The sequence below is a fragment of the Sitophilus oryzae genome, unplaced genomic scaffold (genome assembly GCF_002938485.1).
Source record: "Sitophilus oryzae breed Bouriz unplaced genomic scaffold, Soryzae_2.0 scaffold_649_pilon_pilon, whole genome shotgun sequence".
NCBI lineage: Eukaryota > Metazoa > Arthropoda > Insecta > Coleoptera > Curculionidae > Sitophilus > Sitophilus oryzae.
The window spans coordinates 1,240,872-1,267,410 of NW_022147250.1; the positions used below are offsets into that span (position 1 = coordinate 1,240,872).

General features: G+C 34.8%; 1 protein-coding gene across 8 annotated transcripts in view; it reads right to left on the bottom strand.

Annotated features, from left to right (window-relative positions):
* The window catches only part of LOC115887867 (glucose transporter type 1), a 162,590-nt gene that overhangs the window by 9,821 nt on the left and 126,230 nt on the right, over positions 1-26,539 (bottom strand). For all 8 annotated transcript variants that reach the window (XM_030907384.1, XM_030907389.1, XM_030907383.1 and 5 more), the window contains 2 exons: positions 21,096-21,299; positions 17,803-17,942 (listed from right to left, as the gene is read on the bottom strand). In XM_030907384.1, the coding sequence (XP_030763244.1) occupies positions 17,803-17,942; positions 21,096-21,299 (344 nt within the window). The remainder of the gene's footprint in view (positions 1-17,802; positions 17,943-21,095; positions 21,300-26,539) is intronic.

The following is a 26,539-nucleotide window of genomic DNA, read 5'->3' on the forward strand; positions in this document are numbered from 1 at the left end:
CCCCTACGAAAACTGCTCAAGTCGCCTCGCTACAACACAAATTCAACAGCATTTTTGTCGATGGTTTTGTTGATGGAGAGTTACGGACGGTGCTGTTGGATACGGGTGCGACCAAAACGATCATCAGGCCGGATATCCTTAAAACATCAAAAAGGATTAAAACAACACAATGGCGACTACGTACAGCTACAGGAAGCTCCGCTCTCATCCATGGAGAGGTAGATCTTAATTTTGTTATCGGAAGCACCTGTTTTAATTATCGAGTGTTAGTAGCGGACATCGAAGATGAACTTATTCTTGGAATGGACATCATGACCACTAGAGGTTTTGAGTTAAACCTTAAACAAGGAATTTTGAAAATAAATAAAGAAGAAGTGGTTCTACATCGAAAATGTGAGGAGACGCTTCGCGTGGTAGTAGCGGAAGATGTTTCGATCCCTGAGCGCTGTGAGATATTTTTGGATAGTTGCCTGGAAGGTAAAACGAATAATGGGAGTATTATTCTGTTGGAGCCAAGGAACCATGACAGCGAAATAGGACGAGGGGTCGCTGTAGGAAAAGCCCTGCTACGAGCGAAGAAGACTGTACCGGTGAGAGTAATGAACACTAATTATTATTCGGTGTCCTTGAAGAAGGGAACCCTGTTAGGATACTGTTGATCGGTCTCCTCAGTTATTCGAAGCATGGAAACCTCCAAAGTTTCGGCTTCGAAAATGCCGGACAAAATGGTGAAGGCGCTAGTAAATGTTGATTATCTTCCCAGGATAGTAGAAAATTGAGAAACCTAATAATCAAGTATCAGGATGTGTTTGATAAAGAAGAAGCAGGACATAGAGGTCGTACCAATTTAGTACAACATAAAATTGACACCGGAGATGCACGACCAATCAAACAAATTCCGAGAAGACTTCTGCTCGCCAAACGTGAAGAAGCTGACAAAATCCTTCGAGAAATGAAAGAAGAGGGTGTCATCGAACCATCTAACAGCCCGTGGACATCGTCGGTAGTACTACTAAAGAAGAAAGACGGTACCACCAGGTTCTGTGTTGATTATCGGCAGCTCAATAATGTTACCAAGAAGGATAGCTATCCCCTGCCGAGGATAGACGATACTCTAGACACGCTGGCGGGATCAACGATATTCTCTACTTTAGATCTGAAGAGTGGATATTGGCAACTCGACATGGCGCCGAAAGACAGAGAGAAGACAGCGTTCTCGGTGGGCTCCGGACTGTGGCGATTTACCGTCATGCCTTTTGGATTGTGCAACGCGTCAGCTACATTTGAAAGACTAATGGAGTTTGTGTTAACACACAGGACCACCAACAGGACCACCTGTTTAGTGTACCTGGATGACATTATAGTGGTGGGGAAATCCTTCGACGATCATCTGAAGAATTTGGAAGAAGTTTTCAAGCGACTTGCGAGCTCTGGTTTGAAACTTAGCCCCAAGAAATGTTATCTGTGTCAAGAAAAGGTACACTACTTGGGCCATGTGGTCTCTTCCCAGGGAGTTGCGGTAGATTCACAGAAGACCAAGACAGTGGAAGAGTGGCCGATACCCAAAAACAAACATGAACTCAGAAGCTTTTTAGGGCTATGCACATACTATCGTCGCTATGTACAGGGTTTCGCCACCATCGCAAAACCATTGACCAGACTTACCGAAGGCGAGAGGCGTTTTTCTTGGGATTCAGATTCTGACGAGGCATTCCGAAGATTGAAGAAAGCCCTGACTAGTGCGCCCATACTTAGCTATCCTCTTGGCAACGGAAACTTTATATTAGATACCGACGCTAGCAATGTTGGATTAGGCGCTGTTCTGCCTCAAATCCAGGATTGTCAAGAACTAAGTAATTGGTTATTTTAGTAAGACCTTGTCAAAACCGGAAAGGAACTACTGCGTGACTAGACGAGAATTACTAGCAGTAGTTAAAGCAGTGGAACATTTCTACAAGTACCTTTATGGAAGAAAGTTCTTGTTAAGCACCATTGCTGCTTTGAAATGGCTGTTGCAGTTTAAGAATCCTGAAGGGCAGGTAGCTAGATGGATCGAACGATTACAAGAATTCGACTTTGACACAGAACATCGAGCTGGGGCAATCCATCGAAATGCCGACGCGCTTTCCAGGACACCTTGCGCTAAGAACTGTAAACATTGTTCCCGAGCAGAAGAAAAAGAAGCGAAACTCCTAAGAACAACTGTGGTTAACCATTCTTGGCAACCCGAAGATCTTGCAAACGACCAAATCAGTGACCCAGAATTAGTCTTTCACGGAAAAACGCGGACCAAAGACCAACGTGGGAGGAAGTTTGCAGATATTCGCCGAACGTGAAGTCGTACTCGGCCCAGTGGAATTCCTTGGTAATAGATGACGGGTTACTCCGCCATGTGATTGAGAGGCCAGAGGGACAAGAAGAGAGAAGGCAGATCGTCATTCCAAAGAAGAGGGTCCCGGAAGTCTTGGAGGAAGTTCACAATGGAACCGGCGAAGACACTTTTCAAGTTGCGAGAACGGTTCTATTGGGTGAACTGCAAAGAAGACGTGAGGGCTTGGTGCAAGAAATGTGACGTTTGCGCTGTTATCAATAGTCCACAAAAGCGCGGTAAAGCTCCAATGCGCCAGTATAATGTAGGCAGTCCCTTCAAACGAATAGCGATCGACGTGGCTGGTCCTTTTCCGGAGACGAACGATGGCAACAAATACATTGTGGTAGTAATGGATTACTTCAGCAAATGGGTCGAGGCCTACGCGTTGCCAAATCGAGAAGCGTCCACCATTGCCGATGCCCTTGTTAAAGAATGGATCTGCAGGTTTGGTGTTCCCATGGGGCTTCATTCAGATCAGGGAAGAAACTTCGAATCCAATCTGTTCCAAGGCGTCTGTGAAGTCCCTAACATCCGCAAGACCAGGACGACTGCTCTGCATCCCAATCCGATGGGATGGTTGAACGCATGAACAGAACCATCAACCGTTATTTGGCCAAAGTAGTCTCTGACCACCAAAGAGACTGGGACAAATTTCTTCACCTGTTCTTGTTGGCCTACCGTTCATCCGTCCAAGAATCTACAGGGCAAACTCCAGCCAGCATCGTTATGGGACGGGAAGTGCGCCTACCTTGTGATCTGAAGTTTGGTTGCCGACCGGGAGAAGATGTCGCTGGAGAAGATTATGTCCACAGACTACGTCAAAGGATGGACGACATCCATCAGCGAGTCCGCCTGAATATTCAAAGCGCTAGTGACCGAATGAAGGAACACTACGACATTCAAGCTGAGCATGGAGGATACCAACCAGGGAAGTTGGTGTGGCTATACAACCCGTAGAGACGTCGTGGGTTATCTCCGAAGCTACAATCCTCGTGGGAAGGCCCATACGAAGTCATGGATAGGATTAATGACGTCGTATACCGAATCAGAAAATTGCCAAAAGGAAAACCGAGGATAGTCCATTTCAACCGTTTGAGCCCCTACCAAGGCGAAATAGAAGATCGTGCTGGGACCGTGAGAACCTGCAGCTTTCATTCCCCTGATTCGGATTTGACGATTTCATGGTGTAACCAAAAAAGAACAACGAAACCTCTTTTCAATGCCTCCTGACTATTCGCTCGCTCACTGTGTGGCCCGAGATTTGCGGATGTCCAGAGGAATCGTTGCGACGTTCAATGGGAAGTTTGGGCGTGTCGGAGAACTACGCCGACGGGATCCAGAGGTTGGAAGCGTCTTGAGGCTAACCGACAATGCACATGGTCAAGCAAGACGCATCTTCTACCTGGTCACCAAGAAATGGTCCCCGAGTAAGCCGACTTATCTCAATCTATGGAAGACCCTTATTGAACTGAGAGAAGCCCTGCTAAACAACAACATTGCACGATTAGCCATTCCGAAGCTGGCGTGTGGACTCGATGGTTTGAGTTGGCGTACAATCCGGAGCATGATTGAAGTCTTGTTTAGATTTACGGAAATCGAGATCCTCGTTTGCTGCTACAACCCAAAGCTGAGATCGGGAGAGAAAACGGTGGACTGCTATTTCTACCAGACTTCTCAATGTACCAGGGGCCAGCTTTGCAAATACCTTCATTTACCGTGTACATCTCGGGACGAGCATGTATCTAAGAAGGGGGCAGTGTTGCGGACCCGTGTGAACTCGGCCTTAGGCCAGCTACTCGGCTATGACTCATACACCCGGCGACGTTTGAAAACGAATAGAAGTTGGTAGAACACGGCTAAGAACTCTCGAGACAAATCTGGATCGTCTGTTTCTCTCATATATAAGCAGACGCCCGAAGCCTGAAGAAGACAGAGAAAACCAACCGGTCGACGCGTACAGTTACAATCGCCGCGCTAATTCAAAATAAATTCCTGTTAGATAAATAGTTAGATAAATTGTAAATAAGTTATAAATAGTTCTTTAAGACTTTTTTTAATCGTTATTGTTTGTTAATTAGTGTTAAATAAATTGTATTTAAATAAATTGTGACTTTCTATCCACACGGAACCGACGAAAAACGTAAGAGTATGTAGATAAATTATTTGACTTTTTAGTATCTTTTTCTAAATTAGAAATGAAGTTATCATCTGTTAATTATACGAAGGAAAATAAAATGTTGATATTTTGGTGAAGTTTGAAACACAATGTGGAATATGTTAAGACAGCAAGGAATTTAAAAATCATTTTATAATCTAGATACATCCTTTCTGGAAGAATACACTAACATTTTTTCCTAATCTTTACATTAAAACGAGACTTTTTGCTTCTTTTGGATTAAAACCATGCCTTTGCTTCTGGTCCCAGTCAACAGGCCTAGTGAGTTGGGGTCTCGAAGCAGGCCTTCTTGACATAAGATTTGCTTTGTTTAATCTTCTTCTTACAGTCCTACATTTACATGTACAGTACATTTACATGTACATTCATTAGGTGCAATTTATTATAAATTTGATAAGCTGGCGAACGGCGCGGTCGGTGCAGCGGTTTCTTAGCGATAAATTTGCAATAAGTCGATTCTCGCGATTGGAAGTGCTCATACGAAAGTTTCTGGGGTGGAACTCTGTAACTAAATAGCGATCGGTAGCGAGCTGACCTTGGCAGTATAAACTAAACGGTAAGTGACAGTATTCTTCATCGCTACCGATCGCTGTTTAGTTACAGAGTTTCACCTGGACGTCTAGCATATGAACTTGTCTCGAGAAAGCGACTGCACTGTACTTCGTGCACACCTAAATTTGCTTGCGACACAATTTTTATCTCTATCATCTTCAATTAAAGCGACTATAGCGGGTACAACTTCTAGACTAAAAACCATCTCTGTTAGAGTAGTCCAACAGACAATGATAATAAGATTTTTCAATAACAGTGACATTACATAAATCACAAACACTATTTCATAGGTCTGTTGACTGGGACCAAAAGCAAAGGCATGGTTTTAATGTAAAAATTACGAAAAAATGTTGTGTTTCTTCTTCAAAAGCGAATACCTATCTCAAAAAAAATAAAGCTATTAAGATGAACCAAAACATAAACTACCGAAATGCATCTAGACGCATCTAGATGATAAAAATTATTTTCAAATTCCTTGCTTTTTTTTACCATATTCCACAGGTTGATCCAAACTTTCACAATAACATTTTGTGTTTCCTCGTATAATTGACAGATGGGAACATCCATTTTTAATTTAGAAAGAGGTAAATTTATCTACAAATTGCTTAAACTATCATCAAAATCGGTGCCCTAAAATATAATATATAAATTATAATTATTGTTAGTTCCCAGTAGTTAGTAAGCAGAAAAAAAAAATCGTGGGTGTTTGGGAAGGCTCGAAAGGAAACAATGGGTTTTTGCGACGTTTCGCGACTTTATTGTAGCTTCTTCAGGCATTATAGGAAAAGCAGTTTTTTAAAAATATCAAAATAAAATTAACTGGCCACTTACCCAAAACATATATTAATCCATATGCCTACAAACATTCGTGGCGATTCCAACCGCCAGTACTAAGACACACAGACGAATCGAACAGAAACTTAACGGGGATTTTTTGGCCCGATGTACACCGATGCTCCGTTTATATCCTACTGACACAAGTTCAATTAATTGGAATCGCCATGAATGTTTGTAGGCATATGAATTAATGTATGTTTTGGGTAAGTGGCCAGTTAATTTTATTTTGATATTTTTAAAAAACTGCTTCTCCTTAGTGCCTGAAGAAGCGACAATAGAGTCGCGAAACGTCGCAAAAACATTGTTTCCTTTCGAGCCTTCCCAAACACCCACGATTTTTTTTCTGCTTACAATATACCGGGTGCGTCTCAAAAGTGGCTCACCCCTATAACTTTCTTATTTTTTTAGAGAAAAAAACGAAATTTAGTATATTAGTATATGACATAAATTGGGATTGATTGACGTATTCAATTGTTTTCGGTCACTTCCGGTTTCACCGGAAATGACTACAACTTTTGGTTCTTAAATGGCACCCTCGGTATTTTTTTACTTTATTCGATATCAAATGACACTCTGAATCGAATGACATATCATATGTCAATTGTTGACATAGTCACTCAAAAACAAATTCTATTTTAAATTTCAATCTAGAGTGCCATGGCTGTGTTAAAAACACTATTTTTTAAACAAGGAGCCTTGGAAAAATAAATTTGATAAAGTCTAATGTTTTTAGTGTCTTGTCCTGGCCGGTTAGAAGATGCCCAAATCGTATTTTTAATTATATATCAATTTTTTTCAAATGATAACAATTGAATACTTCAATCAATCCCAATTTATGTCTTATACTAACATACCAAATATCGTTGTTTTATCTGAAAAAATAAAAAAGTTATAGGGGGTGAGCTACTTTTGAGACGCACCTGGTATAAAATACATCAAAATTTTAAGGTGCCCGTTTTTCGTACGGGTGAGTGTAAGTGGAATTACGTATCAATTTTTGTTCGGAGTACACAATAGAGATTAGATCAACTTAGTTATTACAACCCTAAACAAAACAACTTTACCGACAGGTAACGTTAAAATAAAAAAAATATTGGTAAAAACACCAACAAAATAGTTGCCTAAATGTTTCGGTTTGTTGCATAAATGTTGGAAAATATTGAGTTGCTGATGTGGACCAGGCATAAGTAAAACTTGGTAAAACCACAGAGTTAAAAATAAAAACGTAAAACTATAAATGAAATCATTTTTTCAAATAAAGTTTTACAAAATTGAAGCAAAAACGTGTTTATTGTCAATTTCATTTTTAATACTAAATTTGACTGATACCCAAAAGCAAGAGTTTTTTTTGTAAAATTTTTAAATAAATTCAAAGCAGAAACTAACACCAAACCGAAATTTCGCCTAAATCAATTATTAACAAAATTTGCCTTGATGTAAAGCGTACTTATCTGTGGATTTGCATGTGTAAAGTCAAAGATAGCATGTCAAATCTAAAATATGAAATGTTCACCCACCATCAGGGTTGCGAGTCCTTGGGCCAGGTCCAGGAGAGCGAGTTGAGAGGTGCCAGTAACTCCTGAGGTGGGGATCGGATTTCCTCGGGAGTGCCCGGCCCTGCACTTCGCTGATTGCTGCGGCATACGCGAGACCGCCCATCAGCAAAATTTACTCATTTTTTTAACGGTTGCGCTGGCCCGAAGACTGTCTCATAGCAACGGTCAGCAATGGTATTTAGGCATGCAAAATAAGCAGTCGGTATTGAGACCGTTGTTTTACCTTATACGACACAGTCAAGAATATCCGCTACATGGCATATACCTATAATTACAAAATATTTCTTATTGTGGCCTTTTCTATGAGTCCCGAAAAATATCAGATTTCTTATTTGAGATTTTCAGATCCTTTAATTTCGTTTATTGTAAAATTAGCAGGTAACGCATTTTAAAAATTATATGGGGTGGTACGTAGAAATATTTGGTGAAACGATAAATTTATGTATAAAGGTTTGATTTGTGCGACTGCCGCTAGATGGCGAGAGGTGCGATTTCTGCGTTTTGTTTGTCAGATCGAAGGACCGAGAAAAGTTGGCCTGATGATGGGAATAAATTCCCGAAATCGGTTGTTGGATGGCTGCACATGGGTAGGTGTTAAGGCCTTTTTTATGCTCTGTATACTATGTATATCATTTTTAAAATATTTTTGTCAATATACAGGGTTATTCAGGCATATTTTCAAACCAAAGATATATATTTTTAAATAGAATGCTATATACAGGGTCGCTCTTATATATGGAAACGGTCGATTATTAGGTAAAATGTAGGATGTACCGCAAAAAGTTAAATACAAAAGTTATAGGATTTTTAAATATCTATTAGCGAGTAATAAATTTATGTATACAGGGTCGGTCATAAAGGCGTGGCACATCAAAGTTTCATTTTTTAAATAGAACCCCCTGTATATTATTGCATATTTCAATTCTTCCTTCAATTCTAAGCAAAAATCGAAATACACATAATGTACCTCAAACCAACAGTTTCCGAGTTATTGACTTTTGAAAATATCACTTAACAAATTTGATTTAATTAATTTTATTTCGATATGTTCAGTTTCATTCTGACGAAACTGTGGTACTTAATAATATTTGACATTAGTTCTCAAGTTAGCATTTATTATAGATATACGGGTTGTTAACTGCACAGTTACTTATAGGGGAACAGAATGGCAACACTGCCTATTGAGAACGCATGCACTTATAGGGTTTTCTGCCGACTCGTCCCGTCGCGTCGTCCATTGGCGAGCGGGCTGAGATTGCCATATTTCAACCATAAAGCTCTTGCCGCGAGTAATAAACAAATTAACAACCTGTATAAAATGAGATTATATCAAGTCTGGATATTACAAAATTTTCGTTTAACATTTCAATTCTTCCATTTATGTACAGGGTGGGTCAAATTCGACGCTTTTAAATGGAAACACCCTTTTCTATAGGAGATAGACGAAAACTAATATCAGTGGCTGAATCTCAATTTTCATCAAAAACATGATGGTGAAAACCGCACATCAATATGTGTTACCGTTTCAGAGTTACGGGGTGTTTTTCAAAAATGTGCATTTTTAACAAGCCGCTGTAACTTTTTTGCTATGGAAAATTTTGTATTTTTATGAAAACATTTCCAAAGCACCTTTTTACGTAGAATCTAATGGTTTAAGTATTTTTTTTTAAATTAATAATTTAGGAGTTATCAACAGAAAAATGATTTTTTATTTGGGACACCATCTATATTTTTCATTAACTGAAAAGAATTTAAAATTGCCTTTCCAAAAATATAGTACACTTGATATTTTGTTATAATCCCCTTCGAAATACAGAATTTTTAAAAGTTCGCCATTTTTAATTAGTAGGTTTTGGACCCCTTATTGATGATATGTCCTTAATGGAACACGAAAACATATTTTTCCAGCAAAACGACCGACTCTGAACGCTGAAGTCATCAGCAAATTTCTGCAGCCAATTTCAAAAATAATTGGATAGCTAACCAAGATCCCAGCCGTTGGTCGTCGAGGCCTTTGACTGCCCATGGATCTAATCCTATGGATATATTTGCGGAAGAATAAAGGTTCCTTATTCTTCCGTATAATCTAGACAAGAATTAAAAATACTTAGCAGTTAGAGAGGGTATCTTTCACCCCCACTGAGTTAATGAATTCCGCGAGAGATTTTCAAAAACTGCCCCGTCTGTCCATAACAGAAAACGGTCGATATATCGAACAACTGTAGCAAAATCTCATGTCTTGGTTTGCTATTTATTTTTATTGTTATTAGATATAGTTTAAATGTGTTGATGTTGGTTCAAATTTTCTGTTGATAATTCTTAAATTATTAATTTAAAAAAAATTATACTTAAACCATTAAATTCTACGTAAAAAGGTACTTTGGAAATGTTTTCATAAAAATACAAAATTTTCCATAGTATAAAAGTTACAGCGATTTGTTAAAAATGCATATTTTTGAAAAACACCCCGTAACTCCGAAACGGTAACATATATCGATATGCGGTTTTCACCATCATGTTTTTGACAAAAATTGAGCTCCAGACATCGATATTAGTTTTTGTCTATCTCCTATAGAAAAGGGTGTTTCCATTTAAAAGCGTCGAATTTGACCCACCCATTGTATATTACGATTATTGCTTAAAATTGAAGAAAAAATTGAAATATGTAATAATATACAGGGGGTTTCATTTAAAAAATGTAAAGTTTGATGTGCCGCAACTTTATGACCGACCCTGTATACTTAATACACAAATTGTTTAAGTGATATGTTCAAAAGTCAATAACTCTGAAACGAGGAGTAGTAAACTACTCCTACTACTCCGGCCGAGAACGTAGCACAAGGGAACTATCGTGGCGGTCCTCACTGTGCCATAGTCATCCCGTGCTACAGTTGCAGCCAAAACTGTGCGGCAGCGTGACCGTTACAGTTAAACCTTTTCACGCAGCTAACACACATCAATGATGGAACATTCGAGTGGGACAAAATCATCATCCGGAGGTAAAATACCCCCTCAATCGGATCTCCGGGAAGGGGTGCCTACTCGAGCGTATCATCGGAGAAACAAAAAAACATCAATGTTTCACGTTTGCGGCGTGGAACGTCCGCACTCTACTGGACAAGATAAATTCAAATCGACCAGAGAGAAGAACAGCACTGGTCTCTCAGGAACTCCACCGATGTTGCCGCTCTTAGCGAAACCCGCTTCGCGGATGAGGGTAGTCTCACTGAGGAGCATTTACACCTTCTTTTGGAAAGGTCACCCCGCAACACACAGGAGAATTCATGGCGTAGGCATTGCAATCAAAAACGAAATCGCAACCAAATAACTAGAAGTATTTATTGGTCTCTCCGAACGTCTTATGACCCTAAGGTACCCCATATCAGACAAATCTTACGTCAACATCATTAGTGCCTATGCTCCCACCCTAGACGCTAAAATTGAGGATAAGGATAAATTTTACCAAGCCCTACAAAATGCTCTCCAACGAATTCCAAAGCACGAACGAATCATTTTGCTAGGTGACTTTAATGCTCGTGTCGGTAGACAACAGGAAATATGGCCTGACGTATTGGAAAAACATGGAATAGGAAACGTAAATAGCAATAGTGAACGCTTATTAACAACATGCACAGAGTATAATCTATGCATCACCAATACGTGGTTCATGTTGAAGGACAAGTTTAAAGGTACCTGGAAACATCCCAGATCAGGTCACTGGCATCAATTGGACCACGTAATCGTTCGAAGGAGGCATCTAAAAGATGTCAGACTCACGAAAGCCAGAATAGATGCCGAATGCGGCACTGACCACCGACTTTTAATTTCAAAAATGAATATCCAGTTAAAACCCAAACATCCACACTGTAAAAAGCAAAACAACATGACCAGATTGAACGTACGGGGTTTAGAGACAAAAAATATCGCCAACGCCCTCCGGGAAGCCATCAAAGAATCACTTCCTCCGCTAACTTCAATCTCAATCTTGGAAGCTCAACAAGGCTGGACACAATTAAGGGATGCGATTCATAAAACAAGCGAAGCAGTACTGGGGAAGTCCAACAAAAAGAAACAACCAGACTGGTTTAACGAAAATCAACCTCATATACAGACCTTCTTGGGACAAAAGCATAGAGCACATCAAGCAGTCACTGCAAATCCACACAATCCAAGGCTGGTAGACAACTTTAAAGCAGCCAACAACACGCTTCGAAGAAATCTGCGCCAATTAGAGGATGATTGGTGGTCACAAAAGGCTACTCAGATTCAAGAGTACGCCACGCATCACGATTATGGTAAATTCTTTGAGGCTGTAAAAGAAGTATACGGCCCAACCAAGAAGGTAAGCTGCCCAATCATGGCACAAAATGGCGAACTTCTAAAAGAGGAAGAGCAAACTAGAAACCGCTGGAAAGAGCATTACAGTCATATCCTTAACGAAGAAAACAACCCGAATATGGAAGCACTAAACACAATACCTCAGTATAACAGCCTCGATGTATTAGATACTCCAATAACAGAACAGGAAATAATGGCATCCATAAAACAGCTTAAAAACAACAAATCAGCTAGCTATGACGCGATCCCGGCGGAAATCTATAAGTGTGCAAGTAAAGAACTTATTGGTCATCTTAAGGCTCTCTTCGATGTCGTATGGGAAAGCGGAGAGGTACCTCAGGACTTGTGCAATGCGAATATAGTGAATATATTTAAGAACAAAGGAAGTGCATCAAACTGCGGAAATTACCGGGGAATTTCACTATTGGCTATCGGAGGAAAAATTCTTGCAAAAATTATGTCAAATCGCCTTCACCCACATATAGAAAAAATCCTTCCAGAATCGCAAACGGGTTTTCGCACCAACCGTGACACCGTCGACTCCAGTTCGGAGTACCCAACAAAATTCTTACAGTGTCTAAAAGCCTCCATAACAACAACCAGTCAAGAGTGTCACATCATGGATCACTGACCGATCCCTTCCTGACAAATACAGGAGTTAGGCAGGGATGTGTCTTAGCGCCCAGTCTGTTCAACATAAAAAGACTGAGGGCAAAAACACGTACAAAATTCATCACAGAACTTCAATACGCTGATGACTGCGCTCTAGTTGCAAACACGTTACAATTACAAGAAATGTTGAACACATATACCTGGGCATACGAGGCTTTGGGCCTGAATCTAAACATCGACAAAACCAAAATCATGTGCACTCCCCCGGAAGATCATAACAATGCTATAAAAATCGGAGAAGAACTATTGGAATATATAGCGGATTTTAATTACCTCGGAAGTTTGATTTCGGAAAAGGCCAATATCGACTCTGAAATTCAGCACAGGATTAGCAGTGCCTCAAGAGCATTCTGGAAATTAAAAGACAGGGTTTTCTACAATCATGACTTGAGTACAAGAACGAAACTGGCAGTGTACCGAGCAATTATAATCCCCACCATGTTATATGGGAGCGAAACCTGGGTGCCGTACCGCCGACACATGAAGGCATTAAATAAGTTGCAACAGAGACACCTTAGACAACTCTTAAGAATCCGGTGGTTCCATCATGTCTCAAACGTATCGGTCCTTGAAAAAACGAACTGCGAGAGTATTGAAGTCATGGTTATAAAATCCCGCTTAAGATGGGCTGGTCACGTATGCAGAATGCAAGAAAACCGCATACCAAAATCTCTGCTCTACGGTGAGCTTGTAGACGGTAAGAGGAGGCCGGGTGGACAACTCAAAAGGTACAAGGACATTTTCCACGAAAACTTAAAGGGAATTAACATGCAGAATCATTGGGAAGAAGCAGTTCACAATAGAACTCAATGGAGAAGAATTGTAAACTCAGTTAACAGCGACAACCAAAAAGTAAAGAGGCAACAAAGCAGTGAGATTTTTGAATGTCCGGAGTGCGGTAGGCAAATAACATCACGTATCGGGCTTTTGAGTCACAGAAAAGCTCATGAAAGAAAACGCCTTGCGTGACCACCTTTTGATGCGTGTCGAATACTTTTCAGCGAATAATGGCAGTATGTATGTATGTAACTCTGAAACGGTTCGTTTGAGGTACATGGGGTGTATTTCGATTTTTGCTTAGAATTGAAGGAAGAATTGAAATATGCAATAATATACAGGGGGTTCAATTTAAAAAAAAATGAAATTTTGATGTGCCACGACTTTATGACCGACCCTGTATGCATAAATTTCCATATTCGTTTTGTTTTAATTATTATTTAATAATTATTATAATTTTTAGTTTATTATAATTTTTAATTTAATATTTGTTTATATTCCATATTTTCGTTTTTTTCAAAGTAACTTCTGAACTAATGCCGAAATTTGAATGAAAATTGGTTTCTGGGTGTTTTTTGACATGGGAAATATGATTTTGATATCGATATGGCACCTACTTCTAGGGGACACCACCTACATGTTTTTGAACTATTTTGAAGAGTAATAACTTTTCGTCCATATCTGTATTAAACTACTGAGCGAAAAAGGTCTCGTAGTAAGAATCGCTAGCAGCAACCGCTATCAAGATATTTGGAATGGAAATTGTCAATACACGTCATTACTGACAAAAAATAAACATGTTGACAACATAGTTATTTGACTGAAATGAAAATTTTGGGAACCTTTATTTTTTTAATAATGATTAATTTTTCTAGAAAAATTTTTGAATAAAACAGTTTCTGTTGAACTTTTGACACAAAAGAATTCCAGATTTATTATTTCTGTCTAACAACTATCTAGGAAACATGTTTAATTTTTGTCAATAACGACATGTATTGATTATTTCGTTTCCAAATATTCTGAACCATTACTCGAAGCGGTTATTACTAGGCCGTTTCATTTATTTATTTATTACTATGGCTATGTAAAGTGATTAAGAAGGAATCCAAAAATGCCATAATATAGTAGATTTTCTATTTAAAAATTAAACATCCCTCCTCCAGTTAAAATATTTTCTTGAAATAGGCCCTAGTACATACTAGGTATAGGTATACACTTAAAATAAAATTTCTATGTTCGTTTTTATAGGATCTACAGATGCCCGACGCATTGTTGTTGAACCCTGTATATCAAGCAATATATAAATTCAATTTGTAGATATATGCAATATTTCAAATATTTTCACAGGTCGTATAAACAATAAAATTAAGCATGCACATTCTACATATATAACAACACAAATAACAAAATATTTAACTCAAAATATGTAGATAAAACCGAATAAGTGCAATAAGTAACAAATTAAAACCTACAAAATTTAATAATATTAACTAACCCCTTATTTTTGTCTTATTTACTGAAAATGTTTTTTGACTAAATCATATATTATACAGAGTGTAAATAATAGAGAAAAAGTCATTGCGTTTTTAAAATAAAGTGGTTTTCCATATAATTTTTTTCGAGATAAAGTTTTTCGATAAAAGTTTTAGGATTTTACGTAAAATCTAAAAATAGAATAAAAAATAGTGTGTCTCGTTAAAATGTTATGTTTTCTATACTTTTTTGAGACACAGTGTATACTCGAAAATCCAAAATAATTTTAAATTGTAAATCAATCTCCAGCTTTAACACTATTCCAATTAATAGGTATTTCTTCATAATTCCAAAAACTGATTAAATATACTTTATTCTATTTTTGACTCACCCTATAACAAACTGATACGGCCTAAAATTAATTTATTATTTAATTAAAACTATTTTTTGGATTAATTAGGTTAGCAAAAATAGAGGTAAAAAATGTAGACAATGTCAATGAGTATTGAACAGTTCTGGATATTCCATTCATATTTATATAGCGTTTAATTAAGGCATTTAATGATAATAATGCAATTAATAATTAAATTAAAAAAAATACAGAATCAATATGTGTTTTCTTAGACTCATGTACCATGTATAAAACTATAAGTACTTATTTTTATAAAATAAATACAGACACATGCATGCATGGTTTAGATGTTAACAACTCACCCGTAAATTTGGCTGTCTCGAAAACTGGTCCTGTTTCAGAATATAAAATTATTCTTTTGTAAAAATATGAAAATATACATTAAATAACGATAAATACTTTTTAATATAATTTTTAACTAAAATCTCTATACCGGGTGCGTCTCAAAAGTGGCTCACCCCTATAACTTTTTTATTTTTTTAGATAAAAAAACCGAGATATGATATGTTAGTATATAACATAAATTAGGATTGTGTTTGACGTATTCAATTGTTTTCAGTTACTTCCTGTTATACCGAAAATTACTTCAACTTTGAATTTTTAAATGGCACCCTCGGTATTTTTTTACTTTATTCGATAGAAAATGTCACTTTGAATAGAATAACATATCATACGTAAACTTTTGATATTTTCGCATATGGTTTGTTTGAAATTGTAACAGGCGGTTCATAACGACAATTTCACTCGAAATACCAAGTGTGGTACCAAATTATTCGCAAAAAAAACTTTTTCCAAATATGCTAATGAGCCATCCTAGTTCCATTTAAAAAATTCAAATATGATTAAAAATACAATTTGAGCATCTTTTAAATGGCCAGTACAAGACATTAAAAACAGACGATTTTTACAATGCTCTTTGATCAAAAATTAGTGCTTTTAACACAGCCATGGTCCTCTAGATTGAAGTTACAACTTATTTAAGCGAGAATTTCAAAAGTTGACATATGATGTGTCACTCTATTCAAAGTGTCATTTTCTATTAAATAAAGTAAAAAAATACCGAGAGTGCCATTTAAAAATCAAAAGTTGTAGTCATTTCCGGTGAAACAGGAAGTGACCGAAAACAATTGAATACGTCAATCAATCCTAATTTATGTCATATACTAACATACCAAATCTCGATTTTTATCTGAAAAAATAAAACAGTTATAAGGGTGAGCCACTTTTGAAACGCACCCGGTATAGGGTGGTGACTATTTCGATGCTCAACATTGGTATTTTGGAAACTACTAAAGATACGAATTCGGACAAATGAGACAAAAGTTACGTTATTAGCAGTTTGACAAACTCCCCGATAACTTGATTACGTAGTTTCCGATTTATGCAAAAAAAAAAATAATACGTTTATTTTAAACGACAATATCTTCAGAACTATTTATCCATTGCAACGTTGTTAGTTGGTAGTTTTATATTTCTGATCTCGGCCAATTAAATACCGTTTTCAGAAATTTTCTATGCAGTCCAGATTTAGCACAGCCACCCCCCACCAAAGCAAATTTAATAATAATCTCGCTCTAATAAGATTACGTAAACTAAAGGAAGAAAATCCTCAAAAATACCCTAACCAAATCACTGAAATATTTTCCTGAAATACGTCCTAGTACACAGTTAGCTCTGTATTTAAATGAAAATCCTATGACCTTTGTTACAGAACCCAAAAATGCCTACTGTTGCAGGATCCTTTATACAGGGCAGTGCAACAGTGGACAAATTTTAGCGCTTAAAAGATTACTAATTATAAAACACTTTTTATTTACGACGATCTGATTACAAACACATAGCATGCGTTAAAATATAATCGTTATGTAAAGTGGTTCTGAAAGCGTGAGCGGAACCAAAGTTTTATGTATATGTTTTTAAAGCGACATATTGTGAATAATTATACAGTATGTCCCCGGATTGTCTTTACAAGAGGAAAAACTTTTTAATTATTGACATTGTGAGAAAAATGCATTCTTCATAAAAATTTTAGCTTGTTCTAAAATGGTTAATCCCGTTTATACTTTTCCAAATTTCCATACCGTTTTAGAGAGAATTAAGAAAAACATGAAAATATGGTTGATTTTTTTCTAAATCCTAAAAATTAAAACGGGTTTTTATGGTAAGATAACTTCGTTTTCATTTTTTGATAGATGTTATTCATAGAACGTTAATTAACGTAATGTTTTTGTTGCTTTATTAGCTTTTTCAAATATAACACTTTAACAACAGCAAAGAATATGACATTAATCAAAATTAATAATAATCTGTAATAACCACATATCAAAGATTAAAATCGAATTGATATTACCATAGAAACGCCTTTTGATTTTTAGAACCATTTTTAGGATACAACTACATTTTCATGTTTTTCTTAATTTTCTCTAAAACGGTATGGAAATTTGAAAAAGTATACAAGTAAGACAAGTTAAATTTTTTTATGAAGAATGCATTTTCTCAAAACGTCAATAATAAAAAAAGTTTTCCCTTTTGTAAAGACAACCCGGGGACATATAAATAACATAGGTAACTAATATAAGTATGTTATTTTTTATAGTACTTTTTAACATTTATATATTACTTTAAATAGGTTTCTTACCTTTCGTTTTCTTTCCTGAATAGAGCAAGTATTTCTTCAAACGTCTTGTTCTTTGTTTCTGGTACCTTCTTATATGTAAAGGTCCAAAATAAGGCTAAGAATGCGCTAAATGGCAGGAACGTGTAATTATCTAGATAACTCTGAAATAAAAGTCAAATTTAATATTCTACTTCTTCAAGACTAGGTTGAAAATACGCTAAGTATAAATATCTCAGAAATATTAATGCGTAATATAAATTTTTACTACAGTGGGGACATTCCAATAAGCAATACTAAATTATAAGATGAAAATATTAAGGACATTATTTAAATAATAATTAAGTATCAAATTAATTAATTCAGAAGCATTTGTTATTTTTGAAAATAAAAGGATTGCGGATTTCGCGAACGTTGCTTCCTTTTTAAAACAACTTTTACGATCCCGTAATTGTCATACTATACAGGATGCTACAAATTCGAGGTACGAGGATTGGTATCTCGGAGACCATAATAGATACGAAGATGGTTAAATTGGGACAAAATTACCGCCTTGGGATGTTCACCAAGATGCCATCAAAAAAGTTTTAAAAATAACAAGGATTGCTGAGTTTTTTGGAAAAACGGATTTTTTTAAAAATCAATTTTATTTTTTCCTGTCGCTACTTTTTAGAAAATCAAAAAACTAATTGCACATTCTCATCGCCACTTTATTAGGGCTATCTCGTAGTATTTTTATATTTTAAAATTAGCTGTTAATTTTTGAGATAGAGGCCAACTTATTTTTTTTAAATACGGACCTGCATTTTTTATACAGGTTTTGAAACAACTCGGTCGCCTAAGTACAATGATGCTACACTTATACTTTTTTTGTTTTGGGTACCTTAACAACAACAAAACTATTTAATTAATATTTAAAATAATTTTAAGTCCGACTCTGGTTTTTTAAATTATTTAATCTGATTATATTCATCGCATCAATATTGATCAGCGCTAATTAACAGAAATAAGACAATTCGAGCCAAATGAAAGATTCAAATAAATAATAACCGGAGGTCAGCAATTTAAAGATATTTATATATTTTTAACTTTTTTATTGTAAATTTGAAATCTCAGTGTACGATTTAATAATTTGCATAATATTAATCGTAGTTATTATAAATAAATTAACTTCTACAAACTAGTTTCTAATGCTCTACATGTTCGAAAGGGTTGCCACCTATTTTTCGTTCAATTTTATTTATAGCTCTTTGAACAGATCTTCTTGTTATACTTCCGAATGCATTTTGCACCCTTTATTGTAAATGCTGAGATGTATTGACTTCACTTTTACAAATGACGTGAAGTAATGCCCTCCCCCCCATATTATTTATTTTATATTACTTTTTATTATTTAATTGCATTTCATTTTTCGTATTCAATGTATTACCCCACATCATTGTTAAGTTTGAAAGCTTATCAATATTGTAACGATGAATAGATTAAATATTTAAAAAAAAACAGAGCCGAACTTGAAATTAGTTTAAATAAATTGTGTTCAAATTTCCGAAACAAAAAAATATTAAGTGTGTACTCAGGAGACCGAGTTCTTTGAAAAACTGAAATAAAAAATGAAGGTCCGTATTTAAAAAAATAAGTTAGCCTCTGTATCTCACAAATTATCAGCTAATTTGAAAATATAAACATAATATCAGATAGCTCTAATAAAGTGGCTATGAGAATGTGCAATTATTCTTTTGATTTTCCAAAAAGTAACGACAGAAAAAAATAAAATTGATTTTCAAAAAAATCCGTTTTTTCCAAAAAACTCAGCAATCCTTGAAATTTTTAAAACTGTTTTGATGGCATCATGGTGAACAGCCCAAAAAAAACTTTGCCCCAATTTAATCATGTTTGGATCTATTACGGTTACCGGGATACCAATGCTCGCACCCCGAATTTGTAGCACCCTGTATATTATAGTTTATGAGATACAAGCAATAGAACCGAATATATTGAATTTTGGACCAATTATAGAATTTGATACCATTAAGCATGATGTTTCTATCGCACATTCTTGGCTGGTGACTGGTGACTAGATTATTTACAAGATTTGCCAGTTTTATAAAGAAAATTATTTATATTGATTGTACAGTGTGGCGCCCCTGATACGACGCGGAGGCTCCATGGAGAACGGTAGTTTATATCGAAATGAACTTTTGGTAGCATATGTAGGTTAGTTTAGAGCATTTTTTAAAAAATATAGAGAATTCTACAGGGTGTCTCCAAATCAAAGTTGGGTGTTTTGTAATGGAACACTATATATTAACTGATTTTCAAATTCTAGGAAAAAAATAAGGGATAAGTTTCATCAAAGAAGCATATGCCTAAAATGCAAAGTTTTTGACATATTTCACGTTTTGTGAAAATGAAGAATGAATTTTTTTAAATTCAATAACAGCTATCTAAATTGTTACCTATTTATCCTGTATCCTCATATTTAGTTAAAATAACCACTATATGTAAAATTAAATTAAAATTTGACCCGAAAAGTTATACAGGGCAAGACAAAATTGATATTGAACAATTGTCACTTTTAAAAGCAAGTTATTCCTTTATTTTAAATGGAACATCCAGTATATTATTCCGATGGAACACCCAGTATATTATTCCGATATTCAATGGAAAATTCATATATATTCGAAATACTATTAAGGTTGCCTACCCCTTCGACAAAGATTTTTCTAGATATTTTCATTTTTATGATTTTGCTTCAGTAGATCTTTATTAATTGATAAAATCTAGGTAGCTGTGATATACCTTTCGTTAAAACACGTTTAAAACATTTTAATTATTACACAATTAAGGCCAGTTATAAACGTATAATTATGTGACAAAAATTAGCTAGATGAAATCAAATGTCCAAAATGCTTCCTTTCCTCTTCACTGCATAAAATGATTCTTTTTAAAAACCTTACATTTCAGTCATATGTATACTTCTCTAATGAAACTCACCATTATTTTTCTATTAGAATCCGAAAATCAATTGATATATAGGGTGTTCCGTTACAAAAAATACAACTTTGATATGTAATTTTTTTTGGGGGACACCCTTGTAAAACTCTCTATATTTAAAAAAATGCTTTAAATTATCCTACATATGCTGACAAAATTTTATTTAATACAAGCTGTCGTTCTCCTTGGAGCCTCCGCGTCGTATGAGAGGCGCAACCCTGTATATGGATATGATGATTTATATAAATATAACTTGTATAACAAATTTATTGTTGTTAAGTAAGTGTATCTACAATTACAAAAAAAAATATTTGTGTTCTTACCTTCATACTTGGGAACACAATGCCCACCAAGAAATTTGCAATCCAGTTAACTAATACTGCTATGGACATAGCAGCTGGACGAGGTCCTTGGGAAAAAAGTTCGGCAGTGATCATCCAAGGTATTGAGCCCGGTCCCATTGCAAAGAATTGTACAAAAAAGAGTGTCGAGACCACCGATAAATACGACATCCAGTCGATCATTTCCTGCACATAACCAAAAAACTCCTATCAGGGCGTAGAACAATGTCCTTTCTGGACGAGGGAGGAGTGACAAGTGTATCGGTAGTTGATATATAAAAGTAGTATTGATTGGGGTATGGTATAATGTTTACTTTAAATATGTCAGGGTGGTGCAACCAAGACGGCTTTAAGTATAGTTCGTAAACGGTAACGCACTTAAAAGTCATTGTAAACGTCAAAACTGGTTATAATGCGTGATCCGAATTAAATGATATCAAAAGAATAGTTCCGGAGATATTCTAAAAAAAATCAGTTCTTAAAAATTCTTTTTTATTTTTTCCCGAATATATTTAAAAAATATAGTAAACAACAATTTTTTATGCCAACTCTTTCTTTTTAAGGAACTGACAATCTTAGTTTTTGTTTTTGACATTTAATTTTCTTGAGAATTTTATCCATTTTTTAAATATAGTAAACGCCACGAATGTTTGGGAGTGATTCATCGCTTGATGAAGTTAGAATCGACACGCGCGCTATCATTTTCACATTAAAAACGTAAATTTTTACCGCCGACGTAGGTTTTTAAAGGCCCGGTCTAATCGTCTGCCTGCGCTCCTCCTACTTATTCTAAAATGCTAGCGTGAATGACAAAGACGATACTATATCGCGTTTCTTTGATTGATTCGTTTTAGTGCGTCAGTCCATTGGTGTGCTTGCAGTGCGACCAGTGGGGCATTCCAGTTTATATTTATAACCAAATATATGTTTTGACAAGACTTTGATAGTTTGCTGAAATCCTTTTTTAAGTAATTTGTTACTAATAAATATTTTTGTAATATTCATCAATAATAATAAATTTAAAATTTCATGCACAAAAACATAAACAACAGATTATATATATTGATTATTATATGACTTGAAACACCACGACACTGGAATTAAGTTTTATGTGACCTTGAACAGATTAGTTCACATGGTAGCGACCGATGAATCACTCCCAAACATTCATGGCGTTTACTATACCTATTTATTATTGTTGTTTTACTCCCGATTTCCAAAGAGTTAAAAGTTAAGTTAATTCTAAGTATCATCATATGTAACACTTATTATATTAGTGAATGATTCCCACCTAAAATTGTAAAACTACTGAAATTTAAATAAAAATTCATAGATGAAACAAAAGTACGTTAAAAAAAACACGTCAAAGGCGGCGGGGTAATAACAATTGATGTTAATTTTGGCGAGGTCAAGCCCTAGACATCATTTACTTGCCCTATACTGTTGGCTTGTACTGTAAAAATAACAAAAAAAAATTGGCATAACGTGCTTTATACAGGGTATTTCAAAACCCATGTGCCATCTCTCGTGGGGAGATTCCTTACGCAAAAATAAGATTTATTAGATAATAGAGTCCAATAATTCTGATTTCTTTAGTAGCTACGGGGTGTTAAAGTTTTAATATTTTTTTGATTTATTATAATTTTCTTCCAAATACTTTTAGCATTTCGAATGAAATTTTGATGGTAAAAGTTACTATAAATGCGACATATTTTAAAGCTAAAAAAGTGTCGACATATTCACCAGGGACATGTATATAGATTGTCACTGGAATAGTTTTTTCTAAAAAAAGCACGTACGCCACTGACTTTTTTTTCTCTTGTTAGCGAAATAGTGTAAGCAGTTTAATGCCAATTAAAAGTTGTCTCTTGATATTTTGTCTTGATATTTGATTTCGGCCTCCTTGATGAGATAAACAAAATTTTATTAATTTGTCTTGATCCAAGTCTAACAGCAACCTTTAAAGCATTTTAATATCATTAACTTGCAAAAGTTTCGAAAAAAAAGTATGAAAAAAGTCCGTATAAACATGGGTATGAAAATGCATAGTTTTAGAGTTACAAGATGTTAAAACTTTAGTTAGAATTAAAATATGTAGCACTTATAGTAACTTTTACCCTCAAAATACCATTCAAATCACTAAAAGTACTTGGAAGAAAATAATAATAAATCGAAAAATTATTAAGACTTTAACCTTCTGTAGCTACGAAACAAAGCGGACCTATGTTGATATGAAAAATAAATGTTATTTTTACATGAGAAATCTCCCCATGAGAGATGGCATATGTTTTTTGAAACACTGTGTATGAATCAAACAGAAACTCTGGACTCTGGTATTTCTTTAACTTCTTTATCGAGCGTTATGGGGCAATTGCATGAAAATCATCTTTGTTAACTAGTTTCCGTTAGCTCAGAAATAAATTTGAATCATCAAAATGAGCCTGTTGAAAATTTTTGAACTACTCCCATAGATTTGAATTGTGAGGAGATTTTTTTAGTTATAATAATGGCCATATTCGCATGCTGGTGGGATTTCCTTTTTTTTTCACCTTAAAATACAAAATAATGTATATCGGTGTATTTAAAAAAAGTAATATTGAAAATCTTACAACATGTAAAATAATGTTCTTTAGCTGGATGACTTTGACGATCATTATTATTTCTAGGCTTACAAAAACTAATCAACGGTTGCATTCGTTTGTGATACAAGTTCACATAACGCTCACTAGAAATTCTACAGTTTCCGTTTGATTTGTTAAAAGCGCGTATTATATCACATTCTTCTGATTTGATTACATTTTTTGCAATTTAAAAGATAAAAACACCCCAAAATTGCATCAAGTATCGAAAAATGTCAATACAAATCGACCGTAATTGTTATGTGTTTTGTTTCATAGACATCGTTGAATTATTCTTTAAATTTTGTTGCATTGGCAATTTTAGGCGTGAATCGTTCAACAATTTAAAAGTTAAAAGTTTCATATATTATTATGTATACCGGGTGCGTCTCAAAAGTGGCTCACCCTATAACTTTTTTATTTCTTCAGATAAAAAAACAAGATTTGGTATATTAGTGTATGACATAAATTAAGATTGATTGACTTATTCAATTGTTTTCGGTCACTTCCAGTTTCACCGGAAATGTCTACAACTTTTGATTTTTAAATCGCACCCTCGTTTTTTTTTACTTTATTCGATAGAAAATAACACTCTGAATAGAATAACATATCATATGTCAACTTTTGACATTTTCGCATATGTTTTTTTTTTAAATTATAACATGTGGTTCATAACGACAATTTGACTAGAAATACCAAGCGTGTAGTATTAGCAAATTATTAGGAAAAAAATGCTTTTTTCAAATATGCTTATGAGCCACCTTCCTTCGATTTGAAAAAACTGAGATATGATTCAAAATACGATTTGGGCATCTTTTAATCGGCCAGGACAAGACACTAAAAACATTAGATGATCAAATATATTTTTCCAAGGCTCCTTGATTAACAATTAGTGTTTTAACATAACCGTGGCACTCTAGATTGAAATTTAAAATACGATTTTTTATTAAGCGAGAATGTCAAAAATTGAAACATGATATGTCATTCTATTCAAAATGTCATTTTCTATCAAATAAAATAAAAAATACCAAGGGTGCCATTTAAAAATCAAATAATGTAGTCATTTCCGGTGAAACAGGAAGTGAACGAAAACAATTGAATACGTCAATCAATCTTAATTTATGTCATACGCTAACATACCAAATCTTGTTTTTTTATCTAAAAAAATAAAAAAAGTTATAGGGGTGAGCCACTTTTGAGACGCACCCGGTATAATATATAATGACCAGTTAACAAAATTAATCTATATAATTTTCTATCGGGTTTGCCATTAAAAAAATGCGTTTTGTCTCAAATGTGTTTCGAAATTTTTGCTCGTTTATGTGCAACCGTCCAGCCGATTTTGATAGCATCATCCTGTATGAATTAGTTGAAAATAAATATTATAATAATTGTTGCAATAACATCGATAACATCTTTAAAGATGTTATCGATATAAATTTAATAATGTGCTTGCAAAATGTGTTATTGGTGAAGTATTATATTATTTTGTATATGGATGTTTTCGTAGATTTTAACCTTATTCCATATACAAAACAGATATAAATATTAAATTGCGTGCAATATTGTGAGTATTAAGTGAGCGTTAGATATGTACAGCGTCTCTCCCCACCTTGTCAAGAAAGTTTAGCACAATGGGGTAAAAAAAGCAAAAAAGCAGATGTATAGTAAGCCGGCAATTTTTAAAAATATAATGGCTAAATAGTTAAAGAGTTTCTACAATGTTTGCGCTTCTATGCATAACTAATAATTAATTCAATTTAATACTTATTCAAAATATTTAATGTAGCGTCAGTTGTGTAGAAACTTGCTCTCAATAATAATAAAATAAATAAAATACTACTTGCGGTGTCTTGCAAATAAAAATAAAAATCAAACAAAGATACCATATTGGACTATACAAGGTGAGTCTTAAATAAGTGCAAATTGGTTTAGGGTTGGTATACAGGGTGTCCCAGGCTGAGCGTGCATTAGAAGTTTCTAGAGAACTACAACATCTAGCTCGGACATTTTTTGTACATCACAGTTTCACAACGAGATCTATTGATTAAAAAAATTTCAATATTGAGGCACTTCCGGAAATACCGGAAGTTGACAGTAACTTTCTTATTTTAAATGGGTGCCCCCATTTTTTATTACATACTTAAATTCTCTGTAAAATTTTATGAATTTTGATATTAAACATTCTATATCTAACATTCACCGTTTTTGAGAAAAAAATATTTGAAATTTAAATAACGAAGAAAACTACCTGCCAAAAATATGTGTTTAGCCTAAACGTCAAATTTATTGATTAGTGATTAGTACAGCCACTGTGCCATAAAAAGAAAACATGTGGCTATCTATTTCAAAAATTAAACTGTTCGAATGTCATATAATAATGGCCGCAGCTGTCATAGAATTGAGCGATTAAAAAATTATCATAAATCATTTTTTTTTCAAATGGAAACCCACTTTTTTATTTCACTAGTAAAAAGGCTTCAATTCGTTACTTTTTGACTATACATGTTCCTATACCTAAAATAAATCGTTTTTAAGTTATTTAAGATTTAGTTATAAAGCCTATATATTTTTCTTGATTTTAACCAGTAGTCTATGACTTTAAACGTCAAGTGATGTAAAGCAATAGATCTGGCCATGTCATATTGTAACGCTTTGTCCAAAAAGCAGCATCATTTCCGAATCAACTTTGCGCTGTTTTTTTTTTCGATCATACGGAATATTATTATTAATATCAACTATTGGATATCACTAAAGAGCGAAAATACGAGATATAGTTTTATAAATACACTTTTTAAACTCTTAAGC